The 24,866-nt window shown below is 38.5% G+C and overlaps 1 protein-coding gene across 50 annotated transcripts in view; it reads right to left on the reverse strand.

Annotated features, from left to right (window-relative positions):
* The window catches only part of ANK2 (ankyrin 2), a 676,765-nt gene that overhangs the window by 178,709 nt on the left and 473,190 nt on the right, over window positions 1-24,866 (reverse strand). For all 50 annotated transcript variants that reach the window (XM_089302912.1, XM_070047718.2, XM_089302907.1 and 47 more), the window contains one exon: window positions 1,840-1,938. In XM_089302912.1, the coding sequence (XP_089159038.1) occupies window positions 1,840-1,938 (99 nt within the window). The remainder of the gene's footprint in view (window positions 1-1,839; window positions 1,939-24,866) is intronic.

The raw sequence follows: 24,866 nt of genomic DNA on the forward strand, positions 1-24,866 counted from the left end.
CAGTGATGCTTGTGATTGTGTATATATGATAATATTTCATGGGAGACTTGGTATTTCATCAACAACAAAAAAAATCCCGCCACAAGGAAATACTAACTTAAGAATAATGTTTACTGAAACATTGAGCTTATTTCACCTTGCAAGAAACCAATGGATTTTTAGGGGTAAAGAAAATGATTTTGCTTACAATTGTGTTTCCACACACTAGGGTGCATGATTGATGCTCATAATATTTTGGGAGTGAACAAAAAAATCAAATTTTACATGAATCATAAATTACCAATGATTTCTTCCATTCATTACATCAAATTTTATCGTACACATCACCAATCACCAGTGAAAACAATTTTAACCTATCAGGAAAATAAAATATAGGCTAAAAACTTAAAGACTAGCTGTGGTATCATTAAAATAAATAACATAAGAGCAAAAAATCTTTAGATTCCATGCCATTTCCCTTTCTATTACCAGATCTCTGTGGGATCATTAACCATTCAATTTGTATTTAGAGGACTGTTTCCTTCTTTTTAAGTGAGTTTTTTTTTTAGAAAGTTCTACAACAATGATCTATGATTAAAAGCAAATCCATTTTAAAATAGCAAGAGTTTAAAAAAAGGAGAAACAAAAATAATAATAAACACATAAGCAAACAAAAAGTGTTAGGTTTTGTGAAATGCAGTGTAAACAAATAAACTGATCTACATTCAAACTATTCTTTAAATATTTGTTCAACATTTATTTGATGTGCTCAAAGAAAGATCAATAAAAATGCTTTCTCTCTTTATGTCCAAAATAAGAAATTTATTGCATAAACTGAATTTATATTTTAAATTCCTTGGAATTGCTGAAGAGTTTTTTGTTGTTGTTGTTGTTGTTTTTTAATTTCTGCTGATATTGCTCTCTGGTATATTTTAGTATAAGCAGCACCAGTGAACATTTTGGTAGTTTTGTATGAGGTATTATAAATCTGGGCTAACTGGTCATATTTCTAGTTTATTTCCAAACTCTTTGTGTCCACTCCTGATTAGACTAATGCCCCCAGCCCAAAGCTGGAATGTCTGATTTCCCACGTCTGCATCTCCCAAGTCATATTCCACACCCCAGGCCTCATCAGCAAGCTGATTGGCTACTGTGTTTTTTCCTAACAAAATTTCACCTTCAAAAGATAAAGATTTGTCATCATTAACAGAATTTTCAAATTTTTCTGTTGTTGAGATGAATCCCCAACAGATTCAGAACCAGAAGAAGCATCAACAAGTGAGCAATAGTTTCTAGTATATCAAGTATATCAAGTATATCTTGTACATTTCTTTAAAAATGAGGCCTTTTTTTTACAAATACATATAATAGTGATGCAATCTAACTTTGCCCTAGAATTCCAACTCACAACTAAAAACCTCTTTTCCACTAGAAAATAAAGTCTTATGTTCTCAACAAAAATGAGTAAATACACTAAAAGATTTATCAATTTAACTGAAGCAGGAACATTACTTTTTCATTTCCATTGAGATGTTTACCAAACAATTTTTTAAAAATTAATCTTTAAGAAACAGGTGCTATTGTCTACAAAGTATTGTGTTAACCTAGAACCCTCTGTGAAACAAAGGAGAAAAGACAATATGCTAGAAAATAGGTGTATTGATTTCTTGAGCGTCGTGATTGATAAGTTCCTAAATGAAGCAATTCAAACTCTATAAAGTTTAGTGGAAAGGATTTCAATTCTGTGCTGTTAAGAATCTTGGTGTTCCAGTAAACTTTTGAAATGCACAACTGGGAAAATGAGCTCTAAACCATTTCCTGTTTTCTAAGGAAGATAAATTCTACCAACAAGAATATTACCTTCGTGGCAGAATCCACAGAGGACCCTCTTCCCAGCAACTCCTGAACCAGTCCCACATGGCCTTCCTTGGCAGCCAGATGGAGAGCATTGAGTCCATTCTAAGAGAAGGAACAACAAAGCCTCAGAAGTGGAATAATGAGGTTGACAGTGGATGATTTTGTTTTCAATTTGCATTAATTTGAATTTATGAAGTTTACAATGATTAATTCCCTTTTGATTCAAAGAAATAAAAAGATATTCATTAGAAACACAGACTTGATAACTTCATTTCAAGAATCTTTTTATTTGCACACAGAAATAGTAAAATACTTTCCAAAGAGTAAAATAGAAAGAGCAATTCTACATCATTTATTACACCAGCCAAAATAAAGTTGTCTAGTTTCTGGGACATAAATCTTACTTTTTAACAAATGAGTTTTTTTTTTAATTTAAAATTTATCTTACAGACTCTGATAGTGCTATAACATCTGGTTCCCATCTATCTAAATCTCTGAAAAATTAATTACTTACCACGGCATTGAATAAACTCAATTAGTTCATGCTATCTGTAGTGATCTACAATGGCATTCTTCACAAAAATAGGAAAAAATGGTCCTTAAAATTCATAAAAAATCACCAAAGTCCCCGAAATGCCACCGCAATCTGGGCAAAAAGAAAAAATCTAGAGGCATCACACTACCTGATTTCAAAATATATTACAAAGCTAGCACAATATTAGCATGGGCCAACTGAACAGAACAGAGTTCAGAAACAAATCCACCCATTTAAGGCCAACTGAGGTTTTGACAAAGATGCCAAGAACATAAGAGGAAAGAACAAAAAAATTTCAAAAAATAGTGCTGATAAATTCAGATGTTTACATGCAGAAAAATGAAGCTAGACCTCATCTCTCACCATATACAAAATCAACATAAAATGTATTAAAGACTTAAATGTGAATCCCAAGTTATGAAATTATTAGAAAAAAATAGATAAACACTTATGAAATTAATATGAACAAGGGACTTTTTTGGGTAAGACCTCTAAAACGTGGGTAACAAAGGTCAAAATAAACAAAAGGGATTGCATCAAATGAAAAAGCTTCTGTACAGCCAAATAAATAATCAACAGAATGCAAAGACAGCCTACAGAATGCCAGAAAATATTTGCAAACTACACAACTGATAAGGGGTTAATATTCAAATTACAGATGAACTCATTAGCAAAAGGAACTCATTAGCAAAAGAACAGAAATAATCTGAGTAAAAATTGGCACAAAATCTGAACAGACACTTCCCAAAGGAAGATACACAAGTGATCATCGGGTATGTGGATAATGTTCAACATTGTTAATCATCGAGGAAACGCAAACAAATCAGAGCCACAAGGAGATATCAACTCACTTTAGTTAGAATGGTTGCTATGAAAAAACACAAGAGGTAAGTGTTGGTGAGGATGTGGAGAAGGAAACCTTAACCATCATTGGTGAGAACGTTAATTAGTACAGCTGTTACAGAAAACAGTATGGAGGTTCCTACAAAAAATCAAAAATAGAACCACCTTTTTTAAAATGCTCAAGCTGACTTACCTCAAATGGTAGAGTTAGAAACATACCAGGGGATTCCAATTCAATCCCATCAAGGTGGCATGTACCAATGCCATCTCACTATTCAAGTGATCAATTTCAGTCCACAATTGATCATAATGAAAGGACTAAGAGTCAAAGGGAGCACATAAACAAGTCTAGTACCTGCTAACACTAACCGATAGAATAAATAAAGGGGAGAGTGATCCAACATGGGAAGTGAGATACACAGCAGACCCATAGAATGGCAGATGTCCTAACAGCACTCTGGCCTCAGAATCAGCCCTTAAGGCATGCGGATCTGGCTGAAAAGCCCATGAGAGTATTTCAGGCAAGGAAAGCCAAGACACTCTGGGGAAAAAAAAAAAAAAAAAAAAAAAAAAAAAAAAAAAACCTAAATGAAAGATCTCCACGAGTGAGATCCCAGTGGAAAGAATGGGTCATCAAAGAAGGAGGTACCTTTCTCTGAAGGGAGGAGAGACTTCCACTATGACCATGGCCTTGTCTAAATATGATCAGAGTCAGTGAACTCAGGGGGCTTCCATAGCCTTGGTAGCTCATGACAAGAGCCTAGGGTGATTACTGAGACCATATAGAAGAGTGTCAATTTGTTAAGTCGACAACAGGAGTCACTGTGCACTTACTCCTCATGTAGGATCTTTGTCCTTAGTGTGCTGTACATTGAGATTTAATGCTATAACTAGTACTCAAACAGTATTTTTCACTTTATGTTTCCATGTGGGAGCAAACTGTTGAAATTTTTACTTAATGTATGCTAAACTGATCTTCTGTATATAAAGAGAATCGAAAATGAATCTTGATGTGTATGGAAGGGGAGAGGGAGTGGGAAAGGGAGGGTTGCGGGTGGGAGGGACGTTATGGGGGGGAAGCCATTGTAATCCATAAGCTGTACTTTGGAAATTTATATTCATTAAATAAAAGTTAAAAAAAATAGAACCACCTTACAATCTAATAATCCCACTAATGGTATATCTCCCAAAGAAATGAAATCAGTATGTTGAAGAGATATCTTCACTGCAGCCTATTCCCAAAGATAAGACATAGAACCAGCCAAGGGTCATCAATGATGAATGGATAAATATGCTACACACACACACACACACACACACACTCACAATGGAATACTATTCATCCACAAAAAAAGAATGAAATCCTGTCATTTGTAATAATATGGATGGACCTTGGGGAGACATTATGTTAAATAAAACAAGCCAGACAAAAAAAAAAATGAATGTGGCATGACTCTCACATATAGAATCTAAAAAGTTGATGTCCAACAATTAGAGTACAGCAGTGATTGTTGGAGGCTGGAGAGGATAAGGAAGATGGGGGAATACGGAGAAGATGGGCAATGGGTACACAGTCTGTTAGAAGTAAGATATTTTATTTGCACAGCAGGCTCAGTATGTTAACAATAAGGCATTAAGTATTTCAAAATAGCTACAGGAGAAAATCTTGAATGTTTTCACTAAAAAATCAATTATAAAAGTTTCCAGAAATGGATATGCTAATTACCCTGTTTTGGTCATTACAAAATGTATGCATGAATGGAAATATTGCACTATAGATCATAAATACATGTAACTATTACGTGACAATTAAAAATAAAATAAAAAAGAATAAAATATTAAAAACATTTTAAAATGGTAAAATATGTATCTTGGGTAGAAGATGGGAAAGGGGAATGCTGCAGACACCGTTCTGGTTATAATCCTGTGAGATGACTTACTTCACCTAAGGAACCAGAGCAGTGCAAGAGAAGTTGTAAAAACTCCTGAGCGAAAACGTGACATGTCGACATTTGCCATATGCAACTCATCATTCAAACTGTAACAAAGTCTTTGCTGTAATTAAAAAACAATTTTGTTTTTGTTAAAGGTAATGGTGGTTGTTGTTTGGCCTTTAAGAGTGCATCTTTGTGGAGCCTTTCTATGAAGCTTGTGTGCAGTAGAAAATAATGTCTGCACACTTTTAGGAGTTTATGAATTGTCTCTTCACTGATGTAGGATTACCTGTGTGATTGGTTATTTTGTTGTACATGTACAGAAAATTGCACAATTTGAGGTTTCAATCAAGTTGAATCATTTAATGCTTAGAAGGCATTCTAAGAGAAAACAAAATCAGTTTCAAAAATATCTGTCATTGACATGGTATATCCAAACAGACTAACTTTGTTGAATAGGTTTTTTTTTAATTTTTTATTTATTTACTTATTTTTATTTTTTTGACAGGTAGAATTAGACAGTGAGAGAGGGAGAGAGACACAGAGAGAAAGGTCTTTCTTCCGTTGGTTCACCCCTCAAATGGCCGCTACGGCCAGCACGCTGCGCCGATCCGAAGCCAGGAGCCAGGTACTTCCTCCTGGTCTCCCATGGGATGCAGGGCCCAAGCACTTGGGCCATCATCCACTGCCTTCCCGGGCCACACCAGAGAGCTGGCCTGGAAGAGGAGCAACCAGGACAGAATCTGGTGCCCCAACAGGGACTAGAACCCGGGGTGGCGGCACTGCAGGTGGAGGATTAGCCTAGTGAGCTGCGGCGCTGGCCCAAATAGTTTTTTTTTTTTTTACCTATAATTCATAAAAATGTAATGGCAATAATTCAAATATTATAAAATGCTGAATTATTGTGGCTCTGTTCTTAGAATTGTTGTTTTATATTAAACATGTTTTGGGGGTTACAATTACAGGATAATTCCTAGGAAAAATGAAATAACCATTAAAGGAGCAATGTCCCACTGTGGCTCTAAAAGTGTTGATGAATTATCTGAATCATCTAAGGAAGCTCCTATTCTTGAACCTGACAAAAGCGTTGAATTCTATATTTCAATTTGTCTTCTGAGAACACCTCCGAGGTTCATCAGGTTTCACCCTAGAGTATGGTGCTTTGGGTGAGATTCTTTTCTCACATATACTTAAAAATCCTGACAGTCTCTACCATCAAGGTGCCCTTAACATGATAAAGCAAGGACGACCTTTCTTAGTCAATCTATTTTTCTTTGTAGAATTAGCAGTCTGTGAAGACTAAGAGTAGTAGTCCCTGTCTTCTAAGATCAATCTTCCATTTGGACCCCATTGTGTGAAATATTGATCAAAGTTTTCAAGTTTCTATACAACAAACTGCTTTTGATAAGATTTGTCAATCTGAGTTTACAAAGCCTGATGCTTTTCAGAGTAATGAAAATTTTTTCTAAGGTACATAAACAGATATTGCAGGAACTGTATTATAAGGGACCACTGTGGATTCTGGGTGGACAGATATAATTTACATAGCATCAGGGATGTGCTGTATTTGGACTCCCCAGTAACTATTGTCTTTGATACCATAATTGTATACTGTTTGTCACTGGGGAGATAAAGCAGCTATGTGATTATAGTTTCACCAGGCATCTGTTAAAACCAAGGTGGTAATCACAAACATCACACTAGTAAGTTACTTTTATTTTCACATCTGAGAAAGATACAGAGATTTCAAACACACATATTTAAAACTTTAATGCTTTAATATTTACCTAGATACTTGCCACCCTTCCCTCCTTCCTGCCCACACCCCAACCCTTCTCTCTCCTCCCTCTCCTATTTCCATTCTTAATTTTTGCAAAGATCTATTTTCAGTTTACTTTATACTCATAAGTTTATCCCTACATTAAGTAAAGAGTTCAACAAATAGGATTAAGAAAAAAAACATTTTTCCTCAACAGTAGAGCCAAGGGCTATAAAAAAATCATCAAATCTCAAAATGTTTATTTCACTCCAATACATTACATTTTAGATACTCTATTAGTTACCCCAGATCAGGGAAAACATATGATAGCTGTCTTTTTAGGACTGGCTTATCTCACTAAATATAATGGTTTCTAATTGCATCCATTTTGTTGCAAAAGACAGGATTTCATATTTTTATAAAGATTTATTTATTTATTTGAAAATCAGAGTTACACAGAGAGAAGGGAGGCAGAGAGAGAGAGAGAGAGAGAGAGAGGTCTTCCATCTGCTGGTTCACTCCACAACTGGCCGCAACCAGGAGCCAGGAGCTTCTTCTGGGTCTCCCATGTGGGTGCAGGGGCCCAAGGTCTTGGGCCATCTTCTACTGCTTTCCCAGGCCATAGCAGAGAGCTAGACTGGAAGTAGAGCAGCTGGGTCTCGAACCGGTGCCCATATGGGATGCCAGCGATTCAGGCCAGGGTGTTAACCCACTGTGCCATAGCACTGGCCCCACTTTTTTTTTTTTTCTTTTTATAGCTGTGTAGTACTCTTTAGTGTATATATACCACAATTTCTTTATCCAGTCATCAGCTGATGCACATCTGGGTTGATTCCATATCTTAGCTATTGTGAAATGAGCTGCAATGAACATGGGGGTACAGATAACTCATATGCTGATATTTTTTGTTTGGGTAAATTCCCCGGAGTGGAATGGTTGGGTCATATGGTAGGTCTATATTCAGATTTCTGAGCTATCTCCACACTGTCTTCAACAGTGGCTGCACCAGTTTACATTCCCAAAATGAGTGGATTAGGGTACCTTTTTCCTCACATCTTTGCCAGCATTTTTTTTTTTTTTTTTTTTTTTACTTTTTTTTGGCCAGCATTTGTTGTTTGTTGATTTCTGTATGACAGCCATTCTAACTGGGGTGAGGTGAAACCTCATTGTGGTTTTGATTTGCATTTCTCTGATGGCTAGTGATCCTAAGCATTTTTTCAATTGTCTGTTGGCCATTTGAATTTCCTCCATTGAAAAAATGCCTGTTCAAGTCCTTTGCCCACTTTTTAACTGGATTGTTATGACATTTTTAACAGAACTAGAAAAAAAAAAACAATTCTAAATTTTGACTGGAACCACAAAAGACCTGAAATAGCCAAACTAATATTGAGTAAAAAGGAACAAAGCAAGAGGCATTACACTAGCTGCCTTTAAACTATATTACAAAGCTACCGTAATTAATACAGCATAGTACTGGCACAAAAACAGAACCACAGGTTGTAAGCTCAGGTCAATGTCTCAAATTCCTAGAGTAGATTTTTCAGAGCAGTAGATTTTTTTTGTATCAATAAGCATTGATTTTTTTTTTAAATCATTATAGGTAAAAAAGACTGTCTCAAATAGAACAGTCAACACAATCTAAAACCTTATGAAGTCCAAGTATATTCTTAAATTAATCAGTTAGGAGACATTTCCTCAGGAGGACTCAAATGCCAAAGTACTGATCTTTGTTGCCTGCAGAATTTTCTCTTCATGAATTCAAAACATCACCTACATTTTTTCTTATAAAAGGAGACCCGTTAAATGCCCAGAAGAGGTCAGATCATTTCTTCAACAATTGGCTTAGTTTATTTTTCATTAATTACAAAGCTGAGGCTCCAAATATAAAAAAGAATTATAAGGAAAAAAATTCTTTTGGGATGCACCAATAGCCCACCATAGATCATTGCAAGTCTCATGCTCACACTAGAATTACAGAAACCTTGAGGCCTGAAGGGGCCTTCAGAAGGTTGGAAGGGGGGCACAGAGGGAAGAAGAGAAGCATCAATACTGTCTTAGAATTGGATCTATGAATAACATAGAATCTGTTCTTTGTATTTATATCACACTAACATGAAAATTGATGAGAATCCTGCTGTAGTAATTATCATGCATTTGTTGTGACCTGAGAATCTAATGTATTAAGACATGCCTCGGGGCCGGCACTGTGGCATAGTGTGTAAAGCCGCCGCCCTCGGTGCCTTCATCTCATTTGGGTGCCAGTTCGAGTCCTGGCTGCTCCACTTCCAATCCAGCTCTCTCTTATTACCTGGAAAAGCAGTAGAAGATGGCCCAAGTCCTAGGGCCCCTGCACCCACATGGGAGATCCAGAAGAAGCTCCTGGCTCCTGGCTTCGGACCAGCAGAGCTCCAGCCTTTGTGGCCATCTGGGGAGTGAACCAGCGGATGGAAGACCTCTCTCTCTCTCTCTGCCTCTCCTTCTCTCTCTGTGTAACTGACTTTCAATTAAACAAGTGAATCTTTTTAAAAAATGCCTTAACATTTTTTTTAATTTTTAAAAAAAGAACATTCGAGGAAAAACAGAATTAAAAAATAATGTGGGCCGGCGCTGCGGCTCACTAGGCTAATCCTCCGCCTAACGGCGCCGGCACACCAGGTTCTAGTCCTGGTCGGGGCGCCGGATTCTGTCCTGGTTGCCCCTCTTCCAGGCCAGCTCTCTGCTGTGGCCAGGGAGTGCAGTGGAGGATGGCCCAAGTACTTGGGCCCTGCACCCCATGGGAGACCAGGAGAAGCACCTGGCTCCTGCCATCGGATCAGCGTGATGCGCCGGCCGCAGCGCGCCAGCCGCAGCGGCCATTGGAGGGTGAACCAATGGCAAAAAAAAGGAAGACCTTTCTCTCTGTCTCTCTCTCTCACTGTCCACTCTGCCTGTCAAAAAATAAATAAATAAATAAAAATAAATAATGTGAATATTCCATGAACTGTTTTGTAGACCCTGTTACATTCTGGATTCAATTTTTATTTTTATTTGTTTGAAAGGAAAAGAACACTTCTATTTTCTGTCCCTGAAGTTGTGATTAAATGCCATCAGCTAAATGGAACACTTTTGAGTCTAATATATATTGTTTATTTGGGCTAGCAAAAGTACTGATTCATTCAGAAACTTGATTCCAATGAAACCTAGGAAGCAAATGGATAAAATAAACCTGGTTTATTAGCAGTCACCCTTATCCCTAATTCAAACAGTAGCTCTTTTACTCCTGAACGTTTACTCACCAAATTTAAATGCCATTTCTACATAGGCACATTTTTTTTTTTGACAGGCAGAGTGGACAGTGAGGGAGAGAGACAGAGAGAAAGGTCTTCCTTCCATTGGTTGACCCCCCCAAATGACCGCTATGGCCAGCGCTGCACCAATCCTAAGCCAGGAGCCAGGTACTTATCTTGGTCTCCCATGGGGTGCAGGGCCCAAGCACTTGGGCCATCCTCCACTGCACTCCCAGGCCACAGCAGAGAGCTGGAATGGAAGAGGAGCAACTGGGACAGAATCCGGCACCCCAACCGGGACTAGAACCCGGTGTGCCGGCGCCGCGGACAGAGGATTAGCCTATTGAGCCGTGATGCCAGCCGGCACATTTCTTTGGTTAAGCTATTTTTATGAGAAATTATAGAGAACTTCTGCAGTAGTTGACCACAGTGAGCAGCCTGATGATGCCCGGCATCATGGCAGGGGCACAGGGAACTGCAGGCTGGGTGGCCTCACAGCTGCAGTGCTTGCAGGCAGGACAAGACCTCAAGGAAGCATTTGGAGACAGTGAAATGACTCTGTAAGAAACAGGTATGATGCCGCCAATGCTGTGGTGTACCTGGTGGGGCTGCCGCCTGCAGTGCCGGCATCCATGTGGGCACCAGCTTTTGTCCCAGCTGCTCCACTTTCTATCCAGCTCTCTGCTATGGCCTGGGAAAACAGTGGAAGATGGCCCGAGCCCTTGGGCCCCTGCACCCGTGTGGGATATCTGGAAGAAGCTCCTGGCTCCTGGCTTTGGATCAGCTCAGCCCCGGCTGTTGCAGCCATCTGGGGAGTGAATCAGCGGATGGAAGACCTCTCTGGCTCTCTCTGCCTCTGCCTTGCTGTAACTCAGTCTTTCAAAAATAAATCTTCAAAAAAATTTTTTAAAAAAAGAAACAGGTATGTTTCATGCACAGGAATGGCACCAAGGAGGATGAAGCTAGACCCCAGACTGCCAAGAAGGAGCCCTGTGGATAAGGCGGAGAGAGTGTGCTTTAAGGTTTCAGACCCCATTTTAAGCGTTTAGTTGCATTAATTCATTTGACCTTGAATTGAACATTGTGAGTAATGAACTACCTGGTGATTCTAACTCAAAAGCTGCATTCTAACCAACCATACCAACAAAAACAGCAATATGTGGGCACTGTCTTATAAACCCTATTTCACTGCTTTATAATCCTGTTTCACTGACTTCATGATAAACTTCTCATTATCTCTATTTGCTATGCTGTAAAACAGAGTATACCTCAATACCTGAAAACTAACTTTTTAGGCTTCTTGACATATAATGTCCAAATGTGTCAAAAATTAGACAGGAACATAAGAATGAATATTGGAATGTTTTGGTGGCATACAGGAAGGAAGCTAGGGAGGTTTATTCCTAAAATTTCTTCTAGTAATAAAATTCCATGGTCTAAGAGCAACAACACTGATGAGAGAAGTTTCAGAAATTTCCATATATTTTCCAAAGGACAAGGTCTTATCTCTGTATACTTACCACTGATTCATCTAATATTCCAATAAACTTGTCTTAAAAGAGGGCATTAACAACCAGCATTTGCTCCCTGTAACACAGATTTTATCAAGAGTGGCAATCAGGAAAGAGGGTGTGGATCAAACAGTAACCTTTCAACAAAGTGAGAGAGTTATCTACGAGGGCAGCCTGAAGTGGTCATGCTTCCAGAGACAAAGGATGAGATCCAAGTGGAAGAGGGAGGGAGTGGCAGAAACTAATCAGCCAAATTTAATATGCTGGAGTCTAAAAGGATTTGTGAAAAAAGAGGAGGGAGACATTAAATAACAAAGTTTGCTCCAGGAGTCTTCAAAATGAGACATTATTACTCTGTTTTCTGTCATAAAATGATGCCTGTGAATTGTACTTTGTATAAATTTTTCGGTTTGTCTGAGATACACAAGTTGGCCTAGTCATTTCATTTTCTGAGAAATCAGAAAATTTTGTTATTTTCACAAATGTATTATATTTGTGTATTTCCTGTTAATCTTCCCTACTAGGCTTCTCATGGACAGTAATCAAATCCTATTCACATTGGTAACCGCTACAGCTGATACAGCACTGGGCCAAAGCAAAGGGTTAATTTAGTGATGTTTGTGCAATGATGAACTAAAGAATTATGGGTATAGAATGATGGTTAAACAGGTTTGCTTAAGTCATCCCATTACTCTACATTTTGTCAGTAGATGTAGTAAGCCCGTGGACAAGTCAGGTACTTTGGAAACAAAACCAGGAGAATTTCTCTCCCTGAAGCTGAAGCTGATTACCATTAGCACATGTGAGAGGAAATTAGACTCTGAACAAGAACTTATTCTAACATGGCCTTGCTTATCTGGAATCCCTGGATATATCCTAATGATCTCAGAGTTCTAGAAAAAAATTTTTATTTTGCATTTTTATTAATAGAAGTGCATACCAGATAATAACATTTAATGAAGTGTCACCTATTAACCTCTTGTTCACCATTATGACTGTGTTGATTTCAATGGATCACTTAAAGTTAACATCCAGAATTTAATGCAGCATTTCTACAGCAAAGGCACATAAATGTACTTTTAGGGGCACACACACAAAAAAAGTCTCCCTCTCTCAGCAGTAGAAATAGTGCCTTTGGACATGATTTGTAAACAAAATTTGATAAAATTTGTGTCACTCCATCTGGAAAGCAAAGTGGATGCTTCCAGAGGCCTGTTTGGAACCTTTCTAAGCACTACAAGATTTACTTTATCGCACTGAGCTTCAAAATTTATCTAAAAGAAATCATGACAATTTTGGTTAAGAATTTTTTTGCAAAATATCAGGAGTAAACTTGTTAACTTGTTATTAATTTCCCACAATGTAGAAATTAATAACAAAATGTCCACCCAGCTAATCTAGTATAGTAAAACAATAATTTGTAAATATTCCACTTTTGTTAATTAATTTCTAACTACAAACATTAAAACCACGATTTGATCTCCTAAGTGATTGTATGTATTATATATATCATGTGTAGCTCCATACTTCTTTGAGGTAGAGAATTATGTTGTGAATATTATATATACTGAAATGGGAAGATAAAGACATATATAAGTGAAGATTATATAGAATGTGAAGAAACATATGGTAACCAGCTGGCGCCGCGGCTCACTAGGCTAATCCTCCGCCGGCAGTGCCGGCACCCTGGGTTCTAGTCCCGGTCGGGGCACTGGATTCTGTCCCGGTTGCTCCTCTTCCAGGCCAGCTCTCTGCTGTGGCCCGGGCGTGCAGCGGAGGATGGCCCAGGTCCTTGGGCCCCGCAGCCGCATGGGAGTCCAGGAAAAGCACCTGGCTCCTGGCTTCAGATCAGTGCAGCACACGAGCTGCAGCGCACCAGCCATAGTGGCCACTTGGGGGATGAAGCAATGGAAAAAGAAAACCTTTCTCTCTGCCTCTCTCACTATCTAACTCTGCCTGTCCAAAAAAAAAAAAGAAAAAGAAAGAAAAAAAAAAAAGAAATACATGGTAACCTAAATGTAGTTATGTAGCAAGTATGTAGTATGTAGTATGCAGCATAGTGATGAGCATTTATTTGATTTCATAGGAATTATTTCCCACTTAGTGAAATGATAATTTGAGACTCAGAAGGGTTCATGTTGCTGTCCCAATGTCCAATGTTCATTCAACAATTTTTTGAATATTAACTGGATACCTATTATGTGACAATCCTGGGTCTTATTCCTTCCAACAGCACTCTTTTCACTACATAACTGTGGAGATTACATTCTACTTTATAAATTCTGATTTACAAATAATTCTTTGTTAATTGGTTCATTTTAATAGGGGCTGGGCTTTCTCCTCACTGAGTTTTAGTTCAACTATATTTATAACGGTACAGCCCATGAACCTTTCCTTTTAAACCCCTTCATTTTACTCTGTTGCTAATATTCTAAGTTTCTAGTCTGTGGGACTTTCCTTTCTGCATATTACTACATTGTTGGCTGTGGATGCAGGTGGTTAATAAGATTCTAATTCATTCTTTACAGACACTAAAGATAGAGTGGCTAAAAATGACCATATGATCACCACTAGCTTTGTGTTCAAACTCACAATTCCAAAGGAACTTGAATAACAAATCTCTTGAGAACTTTTGGTGGTTTTTTGGATAGTAAACTACATTCTCAACTCCTTGATACACTGTGTCTTTCTCTCCCTATTTCCTTCTTCTGCCTCCCGTGAGCAGTACTGCTATCTTCTGTATTCCTCACAGTAAACAGTGCTCCATTAGATCTCTAATACACTTCTTCGTCAAGGTCAGGAACACCCATCACCCACCCCAGGAAAGACTGCACCCCCACCAAGGTGTAGGGATTTATTTCAGAATGTTCCCACTGTCTACCTCACTCTGCATGAAGAACCTTTTCCTTTTAACGATGACAGCTTTTGTGTGCATGTGTGTGTGCCCTTATGCTCCAGGGTGTGTCCTTGTAAGTCTTTGCCTATCTGCATTGTGAACTCTTCCATCCTACCCTGAAGCTCTTTCATTTCTGAGGGGAAAAGCTGCAAAGAAACTGATATAGGACTAAAAACAATCAGCTGCATCGAGGTGTATGCTTCATACGTACACACATTGCCACTAAGCTCCCGATTACATCCCCGTCAAACTAACCAGCACTTCTTTTTTTTTTTTTTTTTTTTTTTTTTTGACAGGCAGAGTGGACAGTGAGAGAGAGAGACAGAGAGAAAGATCTTCCTTTGCCGTTGGTTCACCCTCCAATGGCCGCCACGGCCGGCGCGCTGCGGCCGGCGCACCACGCTGATCCGATGGCAGGAGCCAGGAGCCAGGTGCTTTTCCTGGTCTCCCATGGGGTGCAGGGCCCAAGCACCTGGGCCATCCTCCACTGCACTCCCTGGCCACAGCAGAGGGCTTAACCAGCACTTCTTAATAAGGACATCAAACTTCTACATATCGGTTTCCTGTATTTCTAAGAAATAAAACCCTCCTTCAAAAACTCTCCTTCAAAAACAAAATTTTCATTTTTTCTGTTACTTAATGAAGGAGGAAAATGGTCTTGAAAATACTAGAGATCATAGAGTTTGGATTACTTCTTTATTATCATCAATACACACACATACACACACAGACAGACAGAGTGAGAGAGAGAGAGAGAGAGAGAGAGAAACAAAAAAAGAGAGAGAAAAGGAGGAGTAGAAGAAGAGGTAGAAGAGGAGGAAGAATAACAGGAGGAGGATGAAAACCAGGAGGAAGAGGAAGAGAAGGTGAAAAATCTAGGAGGGAGGGATGGCAAAGAACTGGGAAACGTATAAATTAAGGAGATTGTTGATGTTTTTTAGAATAAGTGATCAGCAAAAGAAACAAAATGTTGAAATGTATGTGAGCAAAATCTCAACAACTGCAAAAAGGGCTGGATGATTTTTAATGGTATCTCCCCACCCTGCCAAAAAAAAAAAAAAAAAAAAAAAACTCAATCAAGGAGAGAAATGATTGAGAAGGAAAGGCACCTTCACTCATCTCTCAGATCTGCATTTGCTTTTAATGCATACATGAAAAGTTTTACTGGGTACATCATTCGATTAAGGTCTTTCCTCTGTTGACCTCCGACAGCAGAATTCAAGGTGAGACTCCAGAATCAACAAGATCCTGGCTAGACTTTTCCCTGCCCCTTTCTCTAGACAATCCTTACAACCTCACCATCACTATCTACTTGGAACCATCTGCACTAAACCTGTTATATGCTTTGTCTGTTTATGCCAAGTCATCAGGTTAAACCTCAGCCCTCCAAACATTACCCTTCTATGCCTCTAAATGTCTCTGTAGCCTTTTTCCTGACTTTATCTCTTATCACTTCCCATTTCCTGAAACTCACGCACATACCCTTTAGACCACATGAGTTCTGTCATTAGCAATATCTCGCCTTGCAAGTATCTTCTGAGAACATTCTTCTTCACTTTCTTCCTCTAATCATAACCTGAAGATGCTGCTTAAGTGAAGTCTGATCAAGTGATGAGTATTATCACTGCCTCCGCATATTCCTATTAACTACCAAACTTAGTGGAGCTGCATTTATGCTCCTTGTCCATCACTGCGCTCTGAAACTAATTTTCTACCCTCTTCATAAACTTCCAAAATGTCATGTCTATATCCTCTAGATACCATTTCTTATCCCTTAAAGACTTTAGTTTCTAGTTCACTGCTCTGTTCTCCAACATGAATGCAAGTAAATTTTCCAAAACTCCAGATTTTAGTATCCTGAATTTCTCTTTGGCAACAGTTTGTCCTTTTATCATCTCATCTATTTATGTCCTTAGTTACACTGTAGACTTTGTCATTTCCAGTACTTAGAACACGATCTCAACTGCAGGCATTCTATTTTCTGGCCACCACATTTCACCCAACCAATTTACTCATCCAACTCTAGCAGTCCTTCAGTACTTGATATTTACAGTCTATTGATATATACATCTTTTTATAATGCCCACTTTTTTTTCTTCACTCAGCATAAATTCTATCCTTAGCCTTTATAATAATTTTATGTAGCTGTGTGCACCTTAACTTCATTTGTGTTTCTCTAGATTTGCCATATGTGTTTACTTAAGCCATATTTCTGGTTATGTTTGTGTATAAACCTTCATGTGATTTCATACTTGATTGTGGCTGCAGAACACACAGACCTCCTGCCTGGACTTACTTTAAATTTTTTATTGTGATCTTCAAGTGGGTCCTTAATGCTTCCTAGTAATCCTACCCTTTACAGTTATTTCTCTCTCTCTCTCTCTCCCACTCCCCTAGATTATGTTCTCATGCCTTTTCTCTTCTCAATTTCCATCTCTCCTTTCCCTTCTCACTCCTAATGACCTGGATTATTTCATATATTTCATTCCAGTTACCAGCACTATTTCTTGCTCCTTTATTCACGCACCCTTTCTTTTCCTGAAATATCATACTTCTAGCAAAGGGTAGCTTCTCCACTTGTGGACCAGGCACCATCCCTCATTCTCACATACTCAAGGATCCCATAAAGTAATTCTCCATTCTCCTTTCTCTCTCTCTGCCTATCAACATTGATTTCTTCCTTCTCTGCTGATTTTTTCCATCAGCGAAACAAAAATGCTATCATTTCTGTGGGTCATTATGTTAAAGTGAAGCCTGGAGCTTCTCTGGGGCATTACATTAAGTGAAACAAGCCAGGCACAGAAAGATAGATACAACATGCTCTCATTCATATGTGGAGGCTAGGGGAAGGTGATTTCATAAAAGTGGCTAGTAGAATACAGGCTAGGAATGGTAGGGTAAGGGGAGAAATGCAGGTTGGATAACAGGGACCAGATATAGTTAGACAGGAGGAGTCAGTACTATTTTTTTGTTTTGTTTTGTTTTTGGACAGGCAGAGTTAGACAGTGAGAGAGAGAGAGAGAGAGAAAGGTCTTCCTTTTCTGTTGGTTAACCCCCTCAAATGGCCACTATGGCTGGCACGCTGTGGCCAGCGTGCTGCACCGATCCAAAGCCAGGAGCCAGGTACTTCCTCTGGTCTCCCACGCGGGTGCAGGGCCCAAGCACTTGGGCCATCCTCCACTGCCTTCCCGGGACACAGCAGAGAGCTGGACTGGAAGAGGAGCAACCGGGACAGAATCTGGTGCCCCAACCAGGACTAGAACCTGGGGTGCCAGTGCTGAAGGCGGAGGATTAGCCAAGTGAGCCACGGCGCCGGCCTAGTACATTGTTTTATAGCACAACAGGGTGACTACAGTTTATAATAATTTGCTATGTTGTTTATGAAGAACTAGAAGAGAGGAGCTGGAAACTTCCCAACACAAAAAAAATTATAAATATTTAAGGAGAAGTAAATGCTAATTATTCTGTTATACATATATTGAATTATCCTACTGTAAACTGTAAGTATATAAATTTCTGTGTGTCAATGAAAAAGAATGCCTCTCTTGATCCTACTTTCTCTTGAAGATATCTCCTCTTTACAAAAAGAATCCTCAAAGGAGTATTTTGTCTGCCCCTTGTCCATTTACTGAACTCCAGTCTGGCTTTGACCCCTCCCCTCCACTCCACTAAAATTGCTTTTTATTAAGTCACCAGCTACCACATTACTGAGGCCATTGTTCAGTTCCTGAATTTGTTTGAACAACAGCACTTTCCAGAGTTGTTCATTTGATGCACCTGAAAATACTTGTTCTCACTTGGCTTCCAACCACCACATTCTTCCGGTTTTCCCCCAACACCTCTGAATATTCTTAACTATTCTCCTTACTGGCTCCTCCTCATTTTCTGGACCTCTACAAGTTGGAGTATGCTAAGGTTCAGCCCTGAAACCTCCTCTATTTTGCATAGACATTCAGTATTTAGTCATCTTGTCCAGTTTCATGATTTTGAACACTGACTATATGCTGAGTGCACTAAAATTTATATCTCTAGCTAAAATCTCTTCCATGGACCTTAGGTCAATCTACCCAACTCTGTACTCAATATCTTGGACACCACAAAGACAAATCGTATTAAACAAGACTGACCTCCTTTTTATTCCTTCAACCCTATTCATCATAGTCCTCTCCATTTCTTATCAAGAAATTTCAACCCTCATTTTTTTCTATTGTGATCCCAACCTTCATCCCTAGCTCCTCTATTTTGCTTTCCTTCCACACTTAATCTATCAACAAATTCAGCTCTATTTATTTTTTTAAGATTTATTTATTTATTTGAGAGGCAGAGTTACAGGCAGAGAGAGGGAGAAGGAGAGAGAGAGAGAGGTCTTCCATCCACTGGTTCTCTCCCCAGATGGGCACAATGGCCAGAGCTGGGCCAATCCAGAGCCAGGAGCCAGGCGCTTCTTCTGGATCTCCCATGTGGGTGCAAAGACGCAAGCACTTGGGCCATCTCCCACTGCTTTCCTAGGCTCATTACCAGGAATCTAGATCAAAAGTGGAGCATCCAGGACTGGAACTGGCACCCATATGTGATGCTGGCACCATAGGTGGAGGCTTAACCTACTATGCCACAACATCAGCCTCCAATCTTTAAAAATATATGCAGAAAACAATCATTTCTCACCATCTCCTGACAGCTGTCCTTGTGTAAAACACATCATCTCTCACCTAAATAAAAGCATTCCCTCCTTCTGCCTTCGCTCACTTGCAGTCAGTGTCACTATTAAAACACAAGTCACCTTATGACACTTCTCTGCTAAAAGCTTTGTAATCACTTCTCTTCTCATTCAGAATTAGAACCAAAGTGCTTAAAATAGCCCACAAGGTCTTATACAACCTGATACTGCCTTCTGCTCTCCGCCGACCCCCTCCTACTCTTCCTGTCCCTCATTCTACTCCAGGCAGGCTGGCCTCCCTGTTAGACCCTGAGCATTTCAGTTATGTTTTGCAAGAGGGGGGCTCTCACCTTTTTTTTTTTAACTTTTTAAGAATTTATTATTTATTTGAGAGGCAGAGTTATAGACAGACAGAGGGAGATACAGAGAGAAAAGTCATCTATCTGGTGGTGCACTCCCCTAATTGCCACAGTGGCCAGAGCTGGACTGGTCCGAAGCCAGGAGCCAGGAACTTCTTCGAAGTCTCCCAAACCAGCACAGGAGCCCAAGTACTTGGGCCATCTTCCAAACTGCTTTCCCAGGCCATTAGTAGGGAGTTGAATTGGAAAAGGAGCCACCAGGACATGAACTGGTACACACATGGGATGCCAGTGCTACAGGGAGAGGCTTAGCCTACTACATGAGAGCACTAGCCCCTCTCACTATCAAGTCTTCTAAAACAGGTACCTTCCACACAGCACACATGGACTTGATGCTCACCTCCTTCAAGTCTTCATTCAGCCATCCTCCCTAAAACAACACTGTGTTCCCCTTCTACTCCCTCTGCTTTTACACTGCTATATGCCTCCACCTTTTCTCAGGTATGTTTCCTTGGTTATTGTCTCTCCTCTTAGGTTTTCAACTGTTAACCATGAGAACAAGGTTTTTTACTCTCCCTGTCCTGTTCCACCACAGTACCTAAGCTAGTGCCTGCCACATGGCAAGCACAGAATGCATGTTTGAGTACACAGATGAATGAATAGGAAACCCATGTTCAGATGGGCAGTAAAGAATACTTGAGATGAGTTAGGGAAAGTTGAGTAGCTTTCTGTGAGCCAAGTATTAAAATCCACTCTTTCAGTCATAGGAAGACAGTATTTGAGAGAATTCCCAGAACATAAAGTGCTTTGCTCCAAATTAAACTTCCACAGCAGGATATTTTAGAAAATGGTCACAGAAAGAAAAATAGTCACTGACATTATTTGCATGCTTTTCAATAAACACAAACATGGCAAGCATTCTGTCAGGAGACAGTGGAAACAGATGAACTCTCAACGTTGACGATGACTATGCAATACCACAGAGTGATGTCTTACTGCTTCTGGAGGTACCATATAAATTAGGAATGTGGGGCATTTGTTGGTTCTTTCAATGTATAATGCTCAAATTTGCAGTAAAGACAAATTGTTGCAGTACTTGTAAGGATATGTAAATACTGATCCCAACATTTAAAGACAAAAAGTTTTTTTATGAAGCTACACCTGGCACTTTTAAAATGAGGAGTCACATTTCAAATATTTTCATAATCTGCATATCTATAAATAAGCATGAAACTCTTTACAACTTTTGACAAATAGTTGATGAAAAGTTCAATGAAATTATTTTACACTGAATGATACCAACAATGAAACTGAAATTTTTTAATTTCAAATATTAGACACATGGTGTTCAAGCCTAAATTAGCACTATGCAGTGTAAAGCAAGGGCCAACATTAAGGCAATGAAAGAAACCAGAGGATGATAGAGAATCTAAAAACAAAAGGTCGCACAGAACCAGAACCAGACAGCAGCACCACGCCTTCCTTAAATTGAGAGGTCAGTACTAACCATACAGGCACATAGCCATATTATTCATGCATATATTTGTACCTAATTTATTTGGTTACAAAACTATCTATAATTCATTCCAAGTTCCAGTAATTCCACAAATTCAATTCTATTTTATTCATGTGTGTTGCCTTTATAAAGACCCAGGCTAACAGAACTGCTTTTGGCATTTTAAAATACAGGGCCAAACCAGATGGACTCTAATGGCATTTATAAAAAAGGTTTTTAGTTCCAGTAAGGGATTTTAGTTTATTCAACCCAGATAAACAGTAACTGTTACCAAATTGCTACTAACCATGATCTTTCCTATTTGATGACACAGGCTATTGTAGTACTATTTATATTCTATCCTGCCTGTGAGAATCAGTACTACCATTACAAAGCTTAGATTGGGAATCAAAAGATTAAATTATGTAAGATAGATTATCGTTTTCACTAATATTTATTGAAGGCTTGCTCTGCAAGTATTCTGCAAACACCTCATTTAATCATCACAATGACCTATGACATCAGTGTTGTCATGATCACTATTGTTGAGACAACGCAGGCCTGGGGGAGTTGATTGCCCAGGGTCATTTAGCTAGTAAGTGGAGAAAATGAGAATTTAGATTCTAGCACCCACATTTTTAGTGTGGCTCCCAAAAGTGTATTACACTCTGAGTCATATTATGTGAGCATATGCTAAAGTCATTGCTGGGTGCACCTTCTTGCTGCCAAAGGCCTAGAATTTTAGGAACATGAATATTGTGTTTAAAATGATACTTTGACTTTGTTTTCTGTCTTTGAGAAAGGAAACATAGAACTTAACTGATAACTGTGTACCTTTACAACTGAGTGTTACAGGGACAAGACTAAAAATCAGGACAGTATAAGAACTGTTAATTAATGATTGGTCATTTCTAGGATTATGCCCCAAACACGTTAAGTGGTACTCCTTCATTTTTGGATTCCTGCAGTTTGAGCAATAAATTTTATACATGGAGAAAGTATTGAATCTTCTGAGGCTTTTGGTATAAATTTTTATAAAAATAGTATAGTCTATTTTTAATACCTAAATTTTTACCTTGTGTGAAACAGTATTAGATCATACACAATTACTAAATAGATAAGAGTATAAGTATTTATGAGTTTCAGAAATGAAGTGAATATGAATATCTATTCTCTTTTCTGAATGTTTGATATTTTGACATACAAATTTTTAAAGACAAAAGTTAGGTATATTTTAATCATTAGGAAAAGAAATGAAAACTTACAATTGCCTATAAGAGAGCATTGTCTTGTACCAAATTTATTAATTTTCCCACATTGTTAAATGATGAGAAGCCAAGTGATAGTTTTTGGATTAAATTTCAAAGTTCTCATGGTAGTTATGACACCAATTTTATAAAGGAAAAAAATCTGATTCCAATTTCAGTTTAAGGAATCTTAGTACACCAACACATGTGATATTTTTGGAAAGCTGTTACAGCCCAGATTGTCTTTCATTGAGAAATACAACAGGGTACAGAAAGTCCTGGTTTCTATATTACATGTCATAATGCTCTCTTGAAGCTTGGACCTGAAAGCAAATTAGAGGATATAGTCTCTTCTTTCAAATGACATAGCTTTGTTTATTATATATTTAGAAATACCAATATTTAGGCTAAACATTTGGCTCTTTTACATTCCTGGATGCTTAGAAATTATTTTGTTCTATATTTTATTTGAGGCTTGGTAGTGGTCGATTTAAAAGTTCCTTCAGTTTCCTATTCATTTAATCTAAAGATGAGTAAACTTCTCTTTATCTTAGCAGTCATAGGTTAAAAATAATGTTCAGATTTAAAGATGAAAAACATTGTCACTATTTACTTTGAAGGGCAGCTGCAAATATCTATTCAAGAAGATGTCAGGTAACAGATGAATTGGATATGGGAGACAGCCTTGTGTGATCCTGGGAACATCACTGAACTGCTGGTGGGTTCAGTTTCTGCATCTGTAAACTTGGCTAAGCCCTACCTTGTAATATCTTGTCTCAGCTGAATGATGAATCAACAAAAAGTCTGATAACAGTAGCTAGTTAGTTAACATTAGTCACTAACTTTTAATTCATGCATATTCTTGAAGTACGACTCAACACCAAACAACAATATTTACTTTATATCAGGTAAATTCAAGTGATTGAAGACAATCAATTCCATATATTATATGGAGATAAATTTTAATTTTTCTGATTCTTGGTGCATTGTATATAGTAATTGCAGTTAGAACATAAGAACCTTAGAAATTCCTTCTTATTTTATAATTTCATTTACATTACAACCCAAGGATATAAGCATTGACTGTGTTGTTAGGATCCTGTTTTAGAGGTTAGAAAATGCTACTTTTGTGATCCCTGTTAAATATAAGAGTGGGAATAAGAGAGGGAGGAGACGTACAATTTGGGACATGCTCAAGCTGACTTGCCCCAAATGGGAGAGTTAGAAACATGCCAGGGGATTCCAATTCAATCCCATCAAGGTGGCATGTACCAATGCCATCTCACTAGTCAAAGAGATCAATTTCTGTTCACAATTGATCATAATGATAGGACTAAGAGCCAAAGGGAGCACATAAACAAGACTAGTGTCTGCTAATACTAACTGATAGAATAAAAAAGGGAGAGAATGATCCAACATGGGAAGCAGGATACACAGCAGACTCATAGAATGGCAGATGTCCTAAATAGCACTCTGGCCTCAGAATCAGCCCTTAAGGCATGCGGATCCGGCTGAAAAGCCCATGAGAGTATTTCAGGCATGGAAAGCCAAGACACTCTGGCAAAAAAAAAAAAAAAAAAAAAAAAAAAAAAAAAAAAATGACCTAAATGAAAGATCTCTGCGAGTGAGATCCCAGTGGAAAGAACAGGCCATCAAAGAAGGAGGTACCTTTCTCTGAAGGGAGGAGAGAACTTCCACTTTGACTATGACCTTGTCTAAATATGATCGGAGTTGGTGAACTCAAAAGGCCTCCATAGCCTTGGCAATTCATGACAAGAGCCTAGGGAGATTACTGAGGCCATAAACAAGATTGTCAATTTGTTAAGTCAACAACAGGCGTCACTGTGCACTTACTCCTCATGTAGGGTCTCTGTCCTTAATATGCTGTACATCGTGATTTAATGCTATAACTAGTACTCAAACAGTATTTTTCACTTTGTGTTTCTGTGTGGGTGCAAACTGTTGAAATCTTTACTTAATGTATGCTAAATTGATCTTCTGTATATAAAGAGAATTGAAAATGAATCTTGATGTGAATGGAAGGGGAGAGGGAGTGGGAGAGGGAGGGTCAAGGGTGAGAGGGAAGTTATGGGGGGGGAAACCATTGTAATCCATAAGCTGTACTTTGGAAATTTATATTCATTAAATAAAAGTTAAAAAAAAAGAAAATGCTACTTTTGAACTGAAATGACTTCCCAAAACTGGAGCTGGAAGTTAAACCTGTGGGCTTTAAAGTTTGCATGGGCTTCGTGACATCAAGTTGCCTTCTCACAAAAACAAGTGGTCTTCCCTTTAATAGGGACATGTTAGGAGATGGCTGGCATGTGAAGCTGGCAAAAAACATCTTGAGCTAACTCAAGAAGTCAGGGTATTCTATAAATCTGATAAGAATTGTTTACTGTAGACAGATTATTCTTGTCAAAAAAAAACCCCATGATCTTTTATATATAATTAGTGTCATTATATTAAAGCGTGAAGTGTACTTAGTTTGAATTGCGACTAGCTTCATTTTTCTCAGGTTGTATTTA

The sequence above is a fragment of the Oryctolagus cuniculus genome, chromosome 8 (genome assembly GCF_051225735.1).
Source record: "Oryctolagus cuniculus isolate XC-2025 breed Fujian yellow rabbit chromosome 8, ASM5122573v1, whole genome shotgun sequence".
Taxonomy (NCBI): Eukaryota; Metazoa; Chordata; class Mammalia; order Lagomorpha; family Leporidae; genus Oryctolagus; species Oryctolagus cuniculus.